The sequence below is a fragment of the Xiphophorus couchianus genome, chromosome 1, assembly GCF_001444195.1.
Source record: "Xiphophorus couchianus chromosome 1, X_couchianus-1.0, whole genome shotgun sequence".
Taxonomy (NCBI): domain Eukaryota; kingdom Metazoa; phylum Chordata; class Actinopteri; order Cyprinodontiformes; family Poeciliidae; genus Xiphophorus; species Xiphophorus couchianus.
The window spans coordinates 18,787,597-18,801,713 of record NC_040228.1 but is presented as its reverse complement, the minus strand read 5'-3'; the positions used below and the strand labels follow the sequence as shown (position 1 = coordinate 18,801,713).

Here is a 14,117-nt window from a genome sequence, read left to right as displayed (position 1 = left end):
AATTCCATTATTATTACAATGCATTTTTCAAGTTTATAAAGATGTATTGCTATATTAAAAAAAAAAAACTTTTTCATTTATTAAGATTTACTATTGAAGAAATATGAAATGTTTGCTAATAATGTGACTAGCATCTTGCAATAGTGCAATCTAGACTTTGGAACAACACATATTTATTTATATACTTCTTTAAAAGACTTTTGTTGGCTCTAGATGCCTTTATTTGACAGTCGTTCGACAGGAAGGTGGGTTGTGAGAGAGGGGGAAGACATGCAGCGAAGGTCATCGGGTCGGAACTCAAATCGGTGACGGCGACTTCAATGGGTCATGCTACCCCTACCAGGACATTTAACAAGATATATGTGGTGGTCTGCCAGAAAATTGAAAAGGGTTTGTCTGCAGTGTGTGTTTCAGCAGGATAATGATATAAAATCTTTGAGCAAATTTAGACAAAAAATATTGAGGATTTAGAAAAATGGACAGATGTCACTTCGTCCTGAAACCTTGTGTGGAAGTGAAAGGTTTAATAAAAGTGCTGTCCAGTGGACAAAAACAAGGTTTTCAAATTTTAATACCAGGTGTCACTTTTTGAAATGAAAAAGAAATTAAAGTAGAATCTGATTTAAGGATTTTTTCACAACTTTTCCTGGAGTGCAACATGTCTGGATCCTTATATGTACAGTAAGATCTTTATATATACAGTGTGGATCTTTATATATACAGTATACGTTGGGAACATTTGACAAAAATGTTCCCAGCGGATTCTTTTTTTTTAATCTAAATTGTCTATTGCGCCCCCCAGTGGACAAAAAGAAGCAAAAGAAAAAAAAAAAACAATAGACACTGCTCATGTCTTTACAGCAGCAATTTCAAAATTTATTGAGACTGATTGGATTTTGCAAATAATAGTCAAGCTAATTCTTCCACTAAACATGAAGTTAGAAAGAGGCTTGGACAACTCGCGGGCTCGACCCAACATCGAAACAGAAGGCTTATGGTTGACTGTAAAAATGTTCTGTGATCAGTACTATCAACCAGAAACAAAAAGAAATAAAATCAGCACAAGAGCACTTAAATCTGCCCAAAAAACAAAACAGGAGTAAAAACAGGACAGTTTTTCTTTTTTTCTGATTATTTACCACATTTTGTTACAAACACAGGATTATGATGATAATCATTATAAAGTCAGTATCATATTGAACAAATATTCCCAACAAAAATAAACAAACCTCAAGCTTCAAGTGTGACCTTTTACAAATGAAAGACCCTTTGAAACTTGAAAGAGTAAATAAATAATATATAATAGTAATATAAATTCAGATATATGAAGGTATACACACATCACTCTTAGTAGAAGAACAAAATCTAAAGTAAAAAGCGCCAATTTTTTTTTTTTTTTTTAAATATAGTAGAATATAGATATACCCATATCTATGGCTTCATGATTTTCACGTGTGAGTCAAGCTATACAGGCTGAATGAGGATTGCAGTTTGTACACGTCAAAGAATACCCATATTCATCTGCAAAAAGAGCAAACAGTTCCAGTTTTGCATTGTGTGGAATGAGACCGCCGTGCGCAGATGCCGTAGATGTCGCTTTGGTATGACAAAAATGAACACAGGCATGCAAGTTAAGACCACAGAATCAGGGCACGAAAGGTCAAGGAAAGGAGGGAGGATCTAGTTGCCCCGTTATGATTTGTCTTCTCAGGAGAAAAAAAAAAAACAACACATCTCCGTAATCTCTATCCACACACACAAATATTCATTTCATCTCTCCACGCAGACGCTCTCGCAAGTACGCAGGTGAAAGAAAATGTCATTGAGGCACATATTGAGGGGTCGATGGCGGACGTTTTCCTGAAGTACAACCCGGAATGAGGAAGAGGACATACAGCACAGGTCGTGAGAAGAGAGTAAAGTGTGGGGTAGGAAGGGTCCAGGGGAATCAAACATACATCCAGATGTCTCTCAGTGGCCATAACAGCACCGCAGGACAGAGATTTGTCACTGATCATGGGCTCCTTCCACACCCATTACTAACATTCATCAAAATTTCTTCCCCATTGTCTTTTTTTTAACCCCAGAAATAAAAAACAGTTCAAAATGAAATGGATCAAAAACACATTGGATAGCAGAGCTGCTAGAAATGAAGAAAGCATCACAAGTTGTGCTGAGGGTTTTTTTTTTTCTTTTTGATGAGAAGTACAGTCCATGGCACTGGCAGCAGAGCAGAGAGCCTGATGTGTGCAACCATCACAGGCAACATGTTTTCCACAATATGTTACAGCTGCAGCACTTCTTTTCCACTTTTTTTTTTTAAGATTGAGATCCAAACTGCAGACTCAACACACTTGCGTTAGAGAGGAGTGTTTAGTCTGCAAGCTGCCTTACTGTGTATCACTTTAACTGTGAAGGAATAAAATAAAAATCAAATCTGCTTGCAGTCTTCAAAAAACTAGCTGTGCCCTCTCATGCAGCCCTTCATTTATAACAACAATAATAAAAACAAAACAAAACAAAAAAAAAAACATGTGCACTTCTTTAATTCAATTGTGATGAATAGCGACAGGCTCGTGGGAAAACCCCCCAAAATGAAATAAAAACAACCCAACAACGAACCGTTTACCACGACTATAAAGGCAAAAAGCACTCGTTAAAACACTGACTGCAAAACAAAAGCACTTCATGTATACAAAAGTACTAGATTGGTATATTTTGTTCTCTTTTTTTGGTTCCATAATAATCAATTAGTGTACATTAGTGGTGTAAAAAGCATAAGCTGAATAAATGTTTCAATCAATATTCAACAGAGGAGCAGGACAGTGAATGTGTTTTTCCCCTCAGTAGTACAAAAAAAAAAAGAGAAGTAAATACGACAGAAAAAAGCGTAAACTGACACAATAAAAGGTTGATAAAAAGCCCCATGGCTTGCTATCCACAACAAGGCAAAGTATAAAAGCTTTCTTTTTGTACAAGATATAAAATATCAAAAAAAAGAAACACACACAGTAAAGCTTAGCATCCCGCACTTAATAAGAATAATTAATAATAGTAACATCAACAACAATAATCATAGGTATTCATAATAATAAGACATGTCATCGGCCTCACTTGAATTGTCAATACCTTTTGCCAAAAAATTCAGAAATAATCTTAAAAATCAGTGTAGACTCTTTCTAAACGCCAAACCCTCATTCAAACGTACACACACACACATAGACACAGAGAGGGGAAAAAAATGGTTCTCAATAAATAACAAATCAATATTACACACTCTACAAATACTGAAATCTCTGTATTTCAAGCACAACGTTGATCCTTTTTCTTTACACCTCACAAAGCAGGAGGAACTGGAGCACGCAAAAGAGTTACCGCGAAAAGTGTCTGCATATTCTGTGTGGAGAAACTGGAATTTACACGTCTGAGTGGGGAGGAAATCAAACAAAATAGAATAAAACCAGGGAGAAAAAAAAGGTGTGAGAGACTTGGCTCACAGGTCCTATCTTCACAAACTTCAGCCAGAGAGACAAGCGAGAGAGACAAAGAGTGTTTGTTAGTGTAAGGTAGGTCCACTGTGCGCTCGTATCGACTGTCAGAGCAGAAACGTTTTGTTTTAAACTCCCCAATTTGTAAAAGCAAAGTTCATTCTCTGTCTCTCTCTGTCTCACACAGCCTTTATTTTCCCTTTCTTTTACATCTTTATGTACAAATCTCCAGCTTCTGTTGGAATGGATCAATAGAAACCAGGTGGTGAACTTAACAGAAGAAAAGATTAAGAACCCCACTGAAAAGGCATAGGCTCTATGATCAGCAATCTGCACAAAGATTCAGTGATTTCTATCTGGCGATAACAGTCAGAGAAGACATAAGGTACATCCTTAAAGGTAGGTGCGGTCACCGAGTTGTTCAGGTAAGTAAAGATCAGATTAAAAATGTAAACCATGGGTTCAGGACTTTGATAGGAGTCAGTTGTCATTAAAGTGCAAGTCTGTGGCAGTAGGACTCAAAAAAGAAAATGTGTCACTTTGGGCTTCGCAGTCCCCCAACCCTGACACTCGATCTTTGCAATAGATTTAGACTCTCGCTTTGAGACACCCTTGTTCCTGGCTGTCCCCCTTATTCTGCCTGTGATCCTTGGTTTCTGCAATGATTGTGATGGCAAACATACAAAGTTGCAGTCTAGCGCCGGCTGCATCCTTGGCAGCCTGATACCTGTTGTGACAGAGCAGAAAACAGCTGGACTCCAGCCTGAACCCTCGAGAAGAAGAAACACAAAAACACTGCATCTGAAGTGGAGGAGGTAAGCGGAAAAAAGCTTTGCACTCAAGCCATCTCTTGATTACTCTTCTTCTATGGCGGTCAAGCTTGAGAAGGGGTGTATGTGTGTGTGTGTGGAGTGTTTGAGTCTTTCGATCATTGTCGTGCATCACCCTACAGCATCTCCGTACAAAGGAAGGCCTGCCCACAGTGGGTGGGCGAGTGGGTAAAGTGAGCAGAGGAATCTGCCTGAGAGATCAGAGGAGATCTCCAGAGATTGGTTGACGAGCCACAAGCAGGAGGCTTGACGGGTTCTACGAGATCCAAGCAAAGTCCTTCTCACTCCCATTATGCTGCTCCCCCTCCTGAGCCGAGGAGTCGCTCTCCTCCTTTTCATTGTCCAGTGCTCTGTGTGCCTCGGCGGCCATCCCTGAGTCCTTCCACTTCCCAGCCTCTTCCTCCCCTTCTCCCAAAATTTCACCGTCCCCTTCCACCATCATTTCCTCCTCCCCCTCCCCGTCCCCATCGCACTCCGCCTGGTCGTCGTGAAACCGGTCCCCAGGATAAAGCTCCTCCTCGGGGGAGATGTCCCCGCCCGTCTCCCCGTTGTGGTCCAGCAGCGCGGCCATGCCCCTGCCCGAGCAGTCGGCGCAGACCCCATGCCTCCGAGAACCGTGTTTGATCCCAACACTCGCGGCGGACATGAAGACCCGGCTGCACACCTTGCACACATACTTCTTGTCCTTGCTGTGGACCTGTGGGACGGAGACACACCATTCCATGTTTTTCAGTGACATTTTCGATTACAATTTTTTTTTTTTTAAAGTTTCAGTAATTCAGTTCTAAAAGTGAAGCTCATTTAAATAGATGCATGATACGCCATGATTATGCATGGCGTATCATGAAAATGTATTTCAAGTATTTAATTTTTGTTCATTTTGATATTTATGGCTCAGAGGTAATAAAACGCACATTTTCTAAGAAAATTTTAAGATTACATAAGTCCATTTTAAAAACTTATTTTTAACAGAAATGTAATTTTGTGGCCCATACAATTATGGGGAAGATGTCTAGAAGATCACTGATCAATGAGAAGGGTAAGACACACGGTCATTGCTAAAGAAGCTGCCAGTTTGCAGAATGCGGGTAAAGGCACCAAATCCTACAAGTGTGGGGTCCAGAGTGAAGTTTACACACTCAATGATAATGATTGGGGACTTACTGAGTCACCTGCGAGTGTTGGTCCAATGTGTTTTATCAAAAATAAAATCAGCACAGTTATCAACCTGAAAAATTTAGGAAGCTCCATGGCTCCCTCTGCTGACAAGCTTTATGAGGACGCTGATTTCATCTCATCTTCCAGCAGGACGTGACACCTGCCCACACCATCAACAGTATCAAAACTCAGCTTAATGACCACATATGAGTGGCTTTAACTTCTCTATCAATTTTTATTGGGCTGATGTAATATTAAAACTATCTAAGAATTAAAATTTGGAGTTTTCATAACTGTAAGCCATAATCACCAAACAGAACAGAAAATCCCCCAGAAAATATCAAATTTTTTTTTTTTTTAATTGAATAACAGATTTTTTTCTTTCTTTCTTCTTCTTTTTTTTTTGATGACACTTGTAACAGGACACCCCTAGGGGGTAACAGCTGCAAGACAGCACTCACCAGCGTGTGCCTCTTCATGTGTTCCCGTCTGGTGAACTTCTTGCCACAAATTTCACATGGGTATGGCCTCTCACCGGTGTGGGATCGCATGTGCCTCTTAAGGATGCACTGGTGCATAGCAGAGAAACTGCAGTATGGGCACTTGAACTTTTTACGGATCACTGTGAAGTCGTTCACTGCAAGGACAGAAAGGAGGGAGGAGAAAAAGAAAAGGAAGGAGCAAAAGATTAGCTTTGAAAGAAAAAAAAACATGACTTCTCTTTTCAGTTATTGCTTTTAATTATCAGCATGGGCTAGAAATGTAACATCAATTCCCATGGTCATCCCAATCCCAGGCAAAGCTACAGTTGCCCTGGAAACAAGCTCTTCCTCCATGCTAAAGCTATAAAGGCATAGCGATACTATAAACACATGACACCACATTGAGTCTGCCTAAGGTGCTCTAGAAGGTCTCTGGTGTGGACTGCGAGAACACAGACAGAAAGGCAAACACAGACAACGACAAGAAAATCAGCAACACGATGGAGGGGAAACTGTATTTTACAGTGACGGGGGTTTAAAAGGCACAACACACACTGTGCACATCTACAAAGGAGGGGGTCATCGCTTGTAATTACCTCCATCGGCTTCGGCTCTCGTTAAACATGTGACAGCACATCAAAAAAAAAAAAAAAAAGGAAAGAAAATAGAAGAAAAAACATGCAAGGACAAATAAATCTCACAACAGATTCAGGCTTTCAAATTCTGAAGTAGACGAATTCTCGTGAATGTCAGTGTGCATGTGTGCAAAACACAAATATGGGGAAAAAAAGGAGCTGCAACAAAATTTCAGTTTTCAACCATAATTTAATCACAGCATGAATTCTACATTTTTTTTTTATTTAAAAAAAACATACAGATGTCTGAACAGTACATGGGTTTCAAAGATACATTATTCAGCCTAAATCTTCCTGTACTTACAACACTTATTCAAACGCATAGATACCACAACATAACAACTACCTCAGCAGATTTCCCATTCAGTTCCTGAGTTCCATCAACCTGTGACTCCGTTCAGCTGCAAAATGTGCTACCTGGAGATGGGATTTCATAAAGCATTTGGCAGTTGGGAGTTTTCTGTACATTTGCAACAGAAAAGGGACAAATTCTCCCATGGGCTCAAGTTTTGCTTTAATAAAGAGCACCTAAAAAGACAATAGCAGGTGAATACCTGAATAATGGGTATCTTATTCAAAGTATGGGTGTATTTAAGAAACTTTTGTTGTAACAAGACAATATGGCAGGAAAAATAGGAAGTGAACACAGTTTTTCTCAGTATATTTGTTTCTAATACTTCCATAGACATAAAGTTTCAAAGCAGATGTTGATAAAAATCCTAAGTAATCCACTACCACAAAGAAATACGTCTATGAATTATGTTATAGGAAATAAAGTGAAATAACGCAGGGTAGTTATGATGAAATTAAGCTTTAACAATACACAAAAACCCAAGAAAATAACTAAAACCTCCCATTATTTAGAAAGCAAAAATCCCGCCTATCATTGTCAGAAAACATCAGTTGTTTTGGTCCTGAATGATGACTTATAAAAGAGTTTCTCATTACCAAGGTATCACACAACAAGCTCCAAGACATTACTCTTTCTAAATCCCCTAAAGTTTCAATGTGTACTGTATGGGTTAAAAATCTGGGCGTGGAAAGATTATGACTTTACTGTATACAAGCCGCATCCTGGTGCTCATTGCAAGACAAAGTCATTGCAAGACAAAATCAGAAGAACAATCAGAATTGTCTAAGGGCCAGGAGTCACTTACAGGGAACTTTAGAAAGACCAAAAACAAAAAGGCAAGCACACTACCAAATGGCCACTGTGCACACTCACTGACACTCACTGCACAAGACTCCATTGTTGGAGAAAAAAAAACAATTCAAAGCTCTAGCAAAATTAGCAGCAGAACATGTGGACAAGCTAATGAAATAATATAGTTTGGTCATATGGGACTAAAATGACCCTCTTTGGATGTCACTGCACCCAGTGTGTTTGGAGATGGAATGATGCTAAACTTCACCACAAAAACTCTGCACCAACAGTGATGTTTAAAGGTGCGTATGTCATGTGATGGTTTTCAAAATACAGCAGACTTCTTACAGTTGAAGGAAGGATAGATGGAGAAATTTACCGAGACATCCTTAATAAGGATGTCTCGGTAAGGATTATTAAGGATGTCTCACTTCAGGATCCTGAAGTGAGTGGGTTTTTATGTCCTACAATGTTCCCAAACACACAACAATAAAAACTTAAAATCCACAGAGAGCTTCTAGATTGGTCCAGTTAATTACTTCACTTGTATACAATTTATCTGTAGACAGAACTAAAGTGCATAAAAACCTCCTGAAGATTTGAAGCCAGTTTTTGTTGAAATAAGGGTCAAAATTACACCAGAGTGACACGTGCCACTAGTTTTTCTAAAAAGATGTCCTCAAGATGTTATTACCAAAAATGTTTTCATAGTAAATACTCGATGCATTTCAGTGAACATGTCTTCGTACTTATAGTAATTCTTTGTCAATCCACTTTATCACACACACATTTTTAAATTCATTTGTGATTCTTTGTATGTGTGTATTGCTTAGGTTGTTACCAACATCTGACATGAATTTCATCTCAATAGCCCAGTGACAATACATTTACTGAGAAATCAATACTGGTTTTTACTATATTTTGCTGCTCAACTATCGTAAACTCAAAACAAAAGTGTTTTGGCAGAAACTGGTGTGAATTCGCATTAGCAATGATTGTCAAGCTCTTGTTCAGTCCAACTGCTGCTCACCAACACAGCCCTCACTGTCTGCCTTATTATTATTCATATGCGTTTTTCCACTTGTCTCACTTGATTCCCCATTTTCTGCCCCGAGCACACCACAGCGCCATTATCGCTCTGCATCCGTGACATCACTGAGCTCCACTGGTTTAACAGGCCTCTGCCCCTCGGCCCTCACTTCCACTTCAGATGTGGGGGTCAAGAGGTCAAGAGGGGGCCGAAGCCGTGGAGGACCGATTACTGCCCAGGTCCTGCCCTGCTCGGCCACTACGGCACTCACAGATCTGGTTCTAAGAAGGTGGCCGGAATGAAGAGAGAAAATGACACCAACCAACCCCCATCCAAGCTGCTGCTGGCCTATTGTTTTAGCAGGCTTTGTCTTCTTCGGCACATCCTCTCCATCTGTGCTCATCTGACAGCTTCTGACTCAATATAGTCACGTCAGAGCGACTGCTGTGAGTCCATCTTAACTGGACCTATCACAGGATTTTTAGAAATTATCTTTCCATTCTATATAATAGTGACTCAGGTGCAAAACATCTTATTTTCTTCTCTTTTTGCAATCCTGTAAAGTTCCTGCAGGTGGTGTGGTTGTTTGGGCTTCAACCCACTATGCCTGACAGGTATGGGTTCTGTTTTAACGTCTTTGTGCTGTAATGCATGGGTGGACACAAAGATTGAGATCTCTCTGCCTAAAAAGGAGATGAAAGCGCAGTCACAGTGGTGACTGGCGACGGAGAACCAGACAAGTGGTTAAAGTTGAGGAAGTGAAAATACACCCCCTGTCTCTTGGCTCGGCACAGCAGTGAAAAGTTATTCACCTGGTTTATGGGTTCAGATAGTTCTTACTAAAACTATTCAAACATTGCATAAATTATGGGTCAAAAGTTTAATGGGTGTTCCATTGGATTCATTTTGCATAGCAATTGTGCACTTCTGACAAATTGTCATAAGTTTAAATGGGTTATTATTACATAATACTAATGGCATGATATTTAACAAGGTGTAAAAAAAGTGCTCCACACTTTTGATCAAAAGGAATTCTTCCATTCTGAGAGAATAACACCACAAAGCATTTTTGGCATGAATGTGAAATGCAAGTGAAGGTATAATTCTAACTACAAATGGGTATGAGTGACTCTACAGGCCTTCCACGTCGATACTGCCATTGTAATTGTCAACTTTCAGGTGTTGGTTTAGCCGCCACAGCGGGTCAGTAAGCCCACCCTGAGACATTTCCATTCCAGTGCTGCCTCCCAGTATGGCTCCTGGCACTAAGGCCACCTGGCAGCACACTTTAACGTGCGTTGCCAGGTTCTTCTGGGTGCTAAAAGCCTTGGCACAGGCTGGGCAGGTGTGCCCTCTCTCTTTGGAGTGCACAGAGGACAGGTGCCGGTGCAGGTCTGTGCGATCCCGAAAGTGCTTCAGGCAGTACACGCATTGCATCAGCTTCTTCTTAAAGTGGATGGTCTTCTCGTGACGGTCCGCGTTGGATTTGAGGGTGAAGCTGGCGGGGCAGTGGGAGCAGAAGTAGCGGGCTGGAATGGGCTCACCCACTCCAGGGCGGTAGAGAGACTGGCCGAAGAGGGGAGGCTGGGGCTGCGACTGGTGGCGAGGCTGGATTGGCTGGTGGAGAGGACCCGGCATGCCTGGCCAGTCCAGGGACAGGGCCATCAGAGACAGGGTGTGGTGGTACTCGTGTTCCCTGAGATGCTCCAGGCTGCTGAACAGCCGTTTGCACAGGGAGCAGGCGAGCCCCTGTGAGAAGCCACCGTGCTCTGGCAGGACTTTTTCCCCTGATCCAGCCTCCTCACCCAGCGCGAGCGGCCCTTTAGATCCCGTGCCAGGTACGGACACTGACGCAGGCACTGACGAGCCACCGGCGCAACTCCCCTCGCCCATCTGATCCCTCTCGACAGGGGACTGGTCACCTTCCAAAGCTGAAATAGCAATGAGTTTAAGTAAGAAACAAAAATGAAACTCCAATTTTGATACATTCTCTATATTAAGTTTTGAACTTTACCTGGGCTGTAGTCTTTCATGTCTTCTCTCTCCTTTATCCTCTCCTGTAAGCACAAAATATTCCGTTATGCGACACACATTTATGCAATCTGTAAGGAATGTTGTCTGGGCATGCAGAAGGCAGGAAGGGGGTAAAGCTGTGAAAGCAAACCCTTTTTTTAACATGAATAAACCAGATATAAAGAAATGAAAAGTTCAAAAAAGGAAACCATGGTCATAATTATGCAAAAGCAGGTTAGTAGAGAGAGAAACAGAGAGACAGAGAATACAAAAACTGCAGTCATAAAAGAGTTTAAGTTACTACATCATTCTAGGCAGTGACACTTATAAGTAGTGATGTTATTAACGGGAACACTAAGGACTTTTTAAATTAGGTTTGTTGAAAAGCTACCTACAGTCGCTTACTTTAGCATGAGTGTATTACTTGTCCATGAGGTTAAAGCCAACAGGTAGCCAGCAAGGGTCAAAGACGAGAGTTCCAAATATTTTTATATTTCTAAATCAAACACTTTCCAGATTCAAATTTCTCAATATTTCTGTCAGTTTTGACAACATTCTAAACATTTCATTGCAAAACCATTAGCTCAGTTATTATTATTTGTACATTTTACAAATTACGAAACAACATGATGACATTTAATTTGACAGTGTGGCAAAAGACAATTTAAGTGTCACTGATATGCTTGCCCTCTGCAGGTTAAGTTTAAAATCCTCAAGAAAGAAGGTTTAGAGGGAATTTTAAAATTCTGAATGAGTGGGAATTTATTGGTTGATTCTATCAGTAAGTCAAACCCACAACAGCAGTCTATGATTTTGACGAAACATGAGCTTTGGCAAGTCAAACACAACATAAGCCACTACATATAAATAAATTTTCAAGGCCCTTAATTTTACATACAATTTGGAATTTGATGGGAAGAATAAACCACGGAACATCAAAGTGTCTATGTAAACACTGTTTTATGAACTTAAAAAACTGTGGCCACAGTTGTAGTGTGTGTAGATTTACATATAAGCTGAGGATTATTTACACATAAAACAGAGACAGGTGGTGGTGCAGCACCAATGATCTTCCTGTGTGAAACACAGAACAAAGCATGTAAAGAGTTTCTGGTCAGAGCAGCGACCTTGCAGAAAAGCATAACCGTGTAAAAATCAATAAAACAGTGTTACCTTAAAGCACAAGAATAATTTAGTTTTTCACCTTTACATTATACAATTACTCTGACTGACAATGCCATGTACATTCAAATCCACCATCTACAGCCCAATTAGAAATGTAGTATAATCTTGGTTTTATGTCTTTGTTCAAAGATGAGTTGTGAGGATGTCTTGAACATCAACTAACAGGTTTTTGTTCTTTCTCACAAAATCCTCCCCAACAGGTATTTAGAGAGTGAAGAACCTAAAATTGTTCGATTGTTCCCAATATTTTCGTCGGTGTTGTTTTGGAAAAATATTTGACAACAACAAAAAAAACTAACGGCATGTATGCTAATCATAGGATCATAGGAATTTGAAATATAGAAGTGCACCAGCTTGAGATTCTGGTTTCTTCTCGGATTGGTAGAAAATCTGTATTTTAGATACAGCTTAGAGGCACCGGACTGTTCAATCTGAGGGACAGGGAATCTGGGAAACTGTGATAGTTGTTATCCATGAAAGAAATGACTATGTAAAAAAACATACAACTGTAGAGTGGGGAAAGCAGTGAATTTAAAACGCTTCCCTCAGTGTTTTTAGAAATTGAATCATTTGAGGTATAGTTTCAGGAGGATATTTCCGTGCGTATTTCTCACAGGAAGATCACTTTTGGCACCCCACCTGCCACCTTCATTAACCATGCAAAAGAGTTATTGGTTTTGGTGAAGATCATCATGAAATGATTTTACTACATTACCACAGCTTAACAGTTCAATATATATCATTTTCATTAAACCTCTGGGATGTTTTTTTTAAGACTAGAATTATTTAAGATATTAAAAATCAGCTTTGGTTTTGTACCCCTTGTGCAAGTCATTAGCTTTAGGCCGCAGGACCAAATAAAATTGACACTTAATGAACTTTCCGAGAGAAGTATCTACTGCAGGTCACCTACATCTCACTTCAAAAGTCCAAAACTCTCCATTTAATCCAGGGATGGGAAACTACAATCCTCAAGTGTCGAGGTTCTGCGTGATTTCTATCCATGCTTCAAACGATTAAATTACTTCCATGTATGTCTTTAAGTTCTAAAGAAGCCTTGTAATGAACCATTTGATTCTGATGTGTTGAAACAAGAAGAACTAGAAAAGATGCAGGATAACAACCCTTAAGAACTGATTTTTTAAATACCATCTAACTAAAGCTCACAGATCTTTTGAGGTCTCAGTAAGGTGCAGCCAAAACCCATCTCATCCCTTCTGCACCAGAGTAAAACTCTACCCCCGTCTATCCACACCATACCCGTGCCATTCCTTCACCCCCGCCTATTTACTCAGCTCCTTCACTCTTCCTCCTCCTCCTCCACCTCCTCCTCTCTAAGAACAGAACACCATGCACTGGGCAAACAGATGGCTTGTCCGTAGAGATAGGAAGGCTTGTTGGGAGGCAGGTCCACTGAAATCAAATGCTGCTCCTAAATGCTTGCACGCACGCACACAAACTGGCACAACACACACACACACACACGCCTACCCCTCTCCACATACACACAGAAACACTCACACACACCTACACACACACACACAGCAGAACAAACAATTTCCTGAGCCACAAGACCAAACCTCTCTTTGTCTTCTAGTATTGATTCTACTCGGTCTCATCACACTACCTTTGCCCGTTATCTGCTATCTCTGGGCGCATGCTGCCATTGTGACTAAAGGTGTCATCTCTGATGTAACCACTATAAACTGCATTATCTCTAATGCCATGCAAAGACTCCTTGCTTCAAGGCAAACTTGGGTCTAGCTATATTAAAATACTGCCTGAGAAAGGAGACTAGAGGGAAGGGTGACAGGGATCTGAAAGAAACTGAGAGTAAAAAGCATAAAAGAAAGGCGAAAAAAACAGGCAGCTTTGTTAACTTCAGTGCAGCAGGAAATATAGCATATTCACACAAGAAAGAGAGACAGAAAAGGGCCAAATGAGATATAGCGATGCAACATGATGAAAAATTACCCCACATCAACTTTCATTTTTTTTGCCCCTCTCAACGAGGCATGGGCCGGTAAGAGATTCTCATGGTATGATAACCTGACGTTAAAGAGCCACTAATTCACAGTTCTATTGTACTGACACAAAAATACTGTAATTGTTTTTGTTATGGACAGAAAACTACAATGTTACCTAATGGATT

At 40.3% G+C, this 14,117-nt stretch overlaps 1 protein-coding gene across 2 annotated transcripts in view; it reads right to left on the bottom strand.

Annotated features, from left to right (window-relative positions):
- Positions 1-850: 850 nt before the first annotated feature.
- zbtb46 (zinc finger and BTB domain containing 46) overlaps positions 851-14,117 on the bottom strand; it is an 88,372-nt gene continuing 75,105 nt past the window's right edge. Inside the window, exons 6-9 of one of the 2 annotated variants that reach the window (XM_028017267.1) lie at positions 10,782-10,824; positions 10,573-10,698; positions 5,938-6,113; positions 851-5,015 (exon numbers count right to left, since the gene is read on the bottom strand). In XM_028017267.1, the coding sequence (XP_027873068.1) occupies positions 4,575-5,015; positions 5,938-6,113; positions 10,573-10,698; positions 10,782-10,824 (786 nt within the window). In that variant the 3' untranslated portion in view covers positions 851-4,574. The remainder of the gene's footprint in view (positions 5,016-5,937; positions 6,114-10,572; positions 10,699-10,781; positions 10,825-14,117) is intronic. The other variant, XM_028017277.1, reaches the window with a different exon arrangement.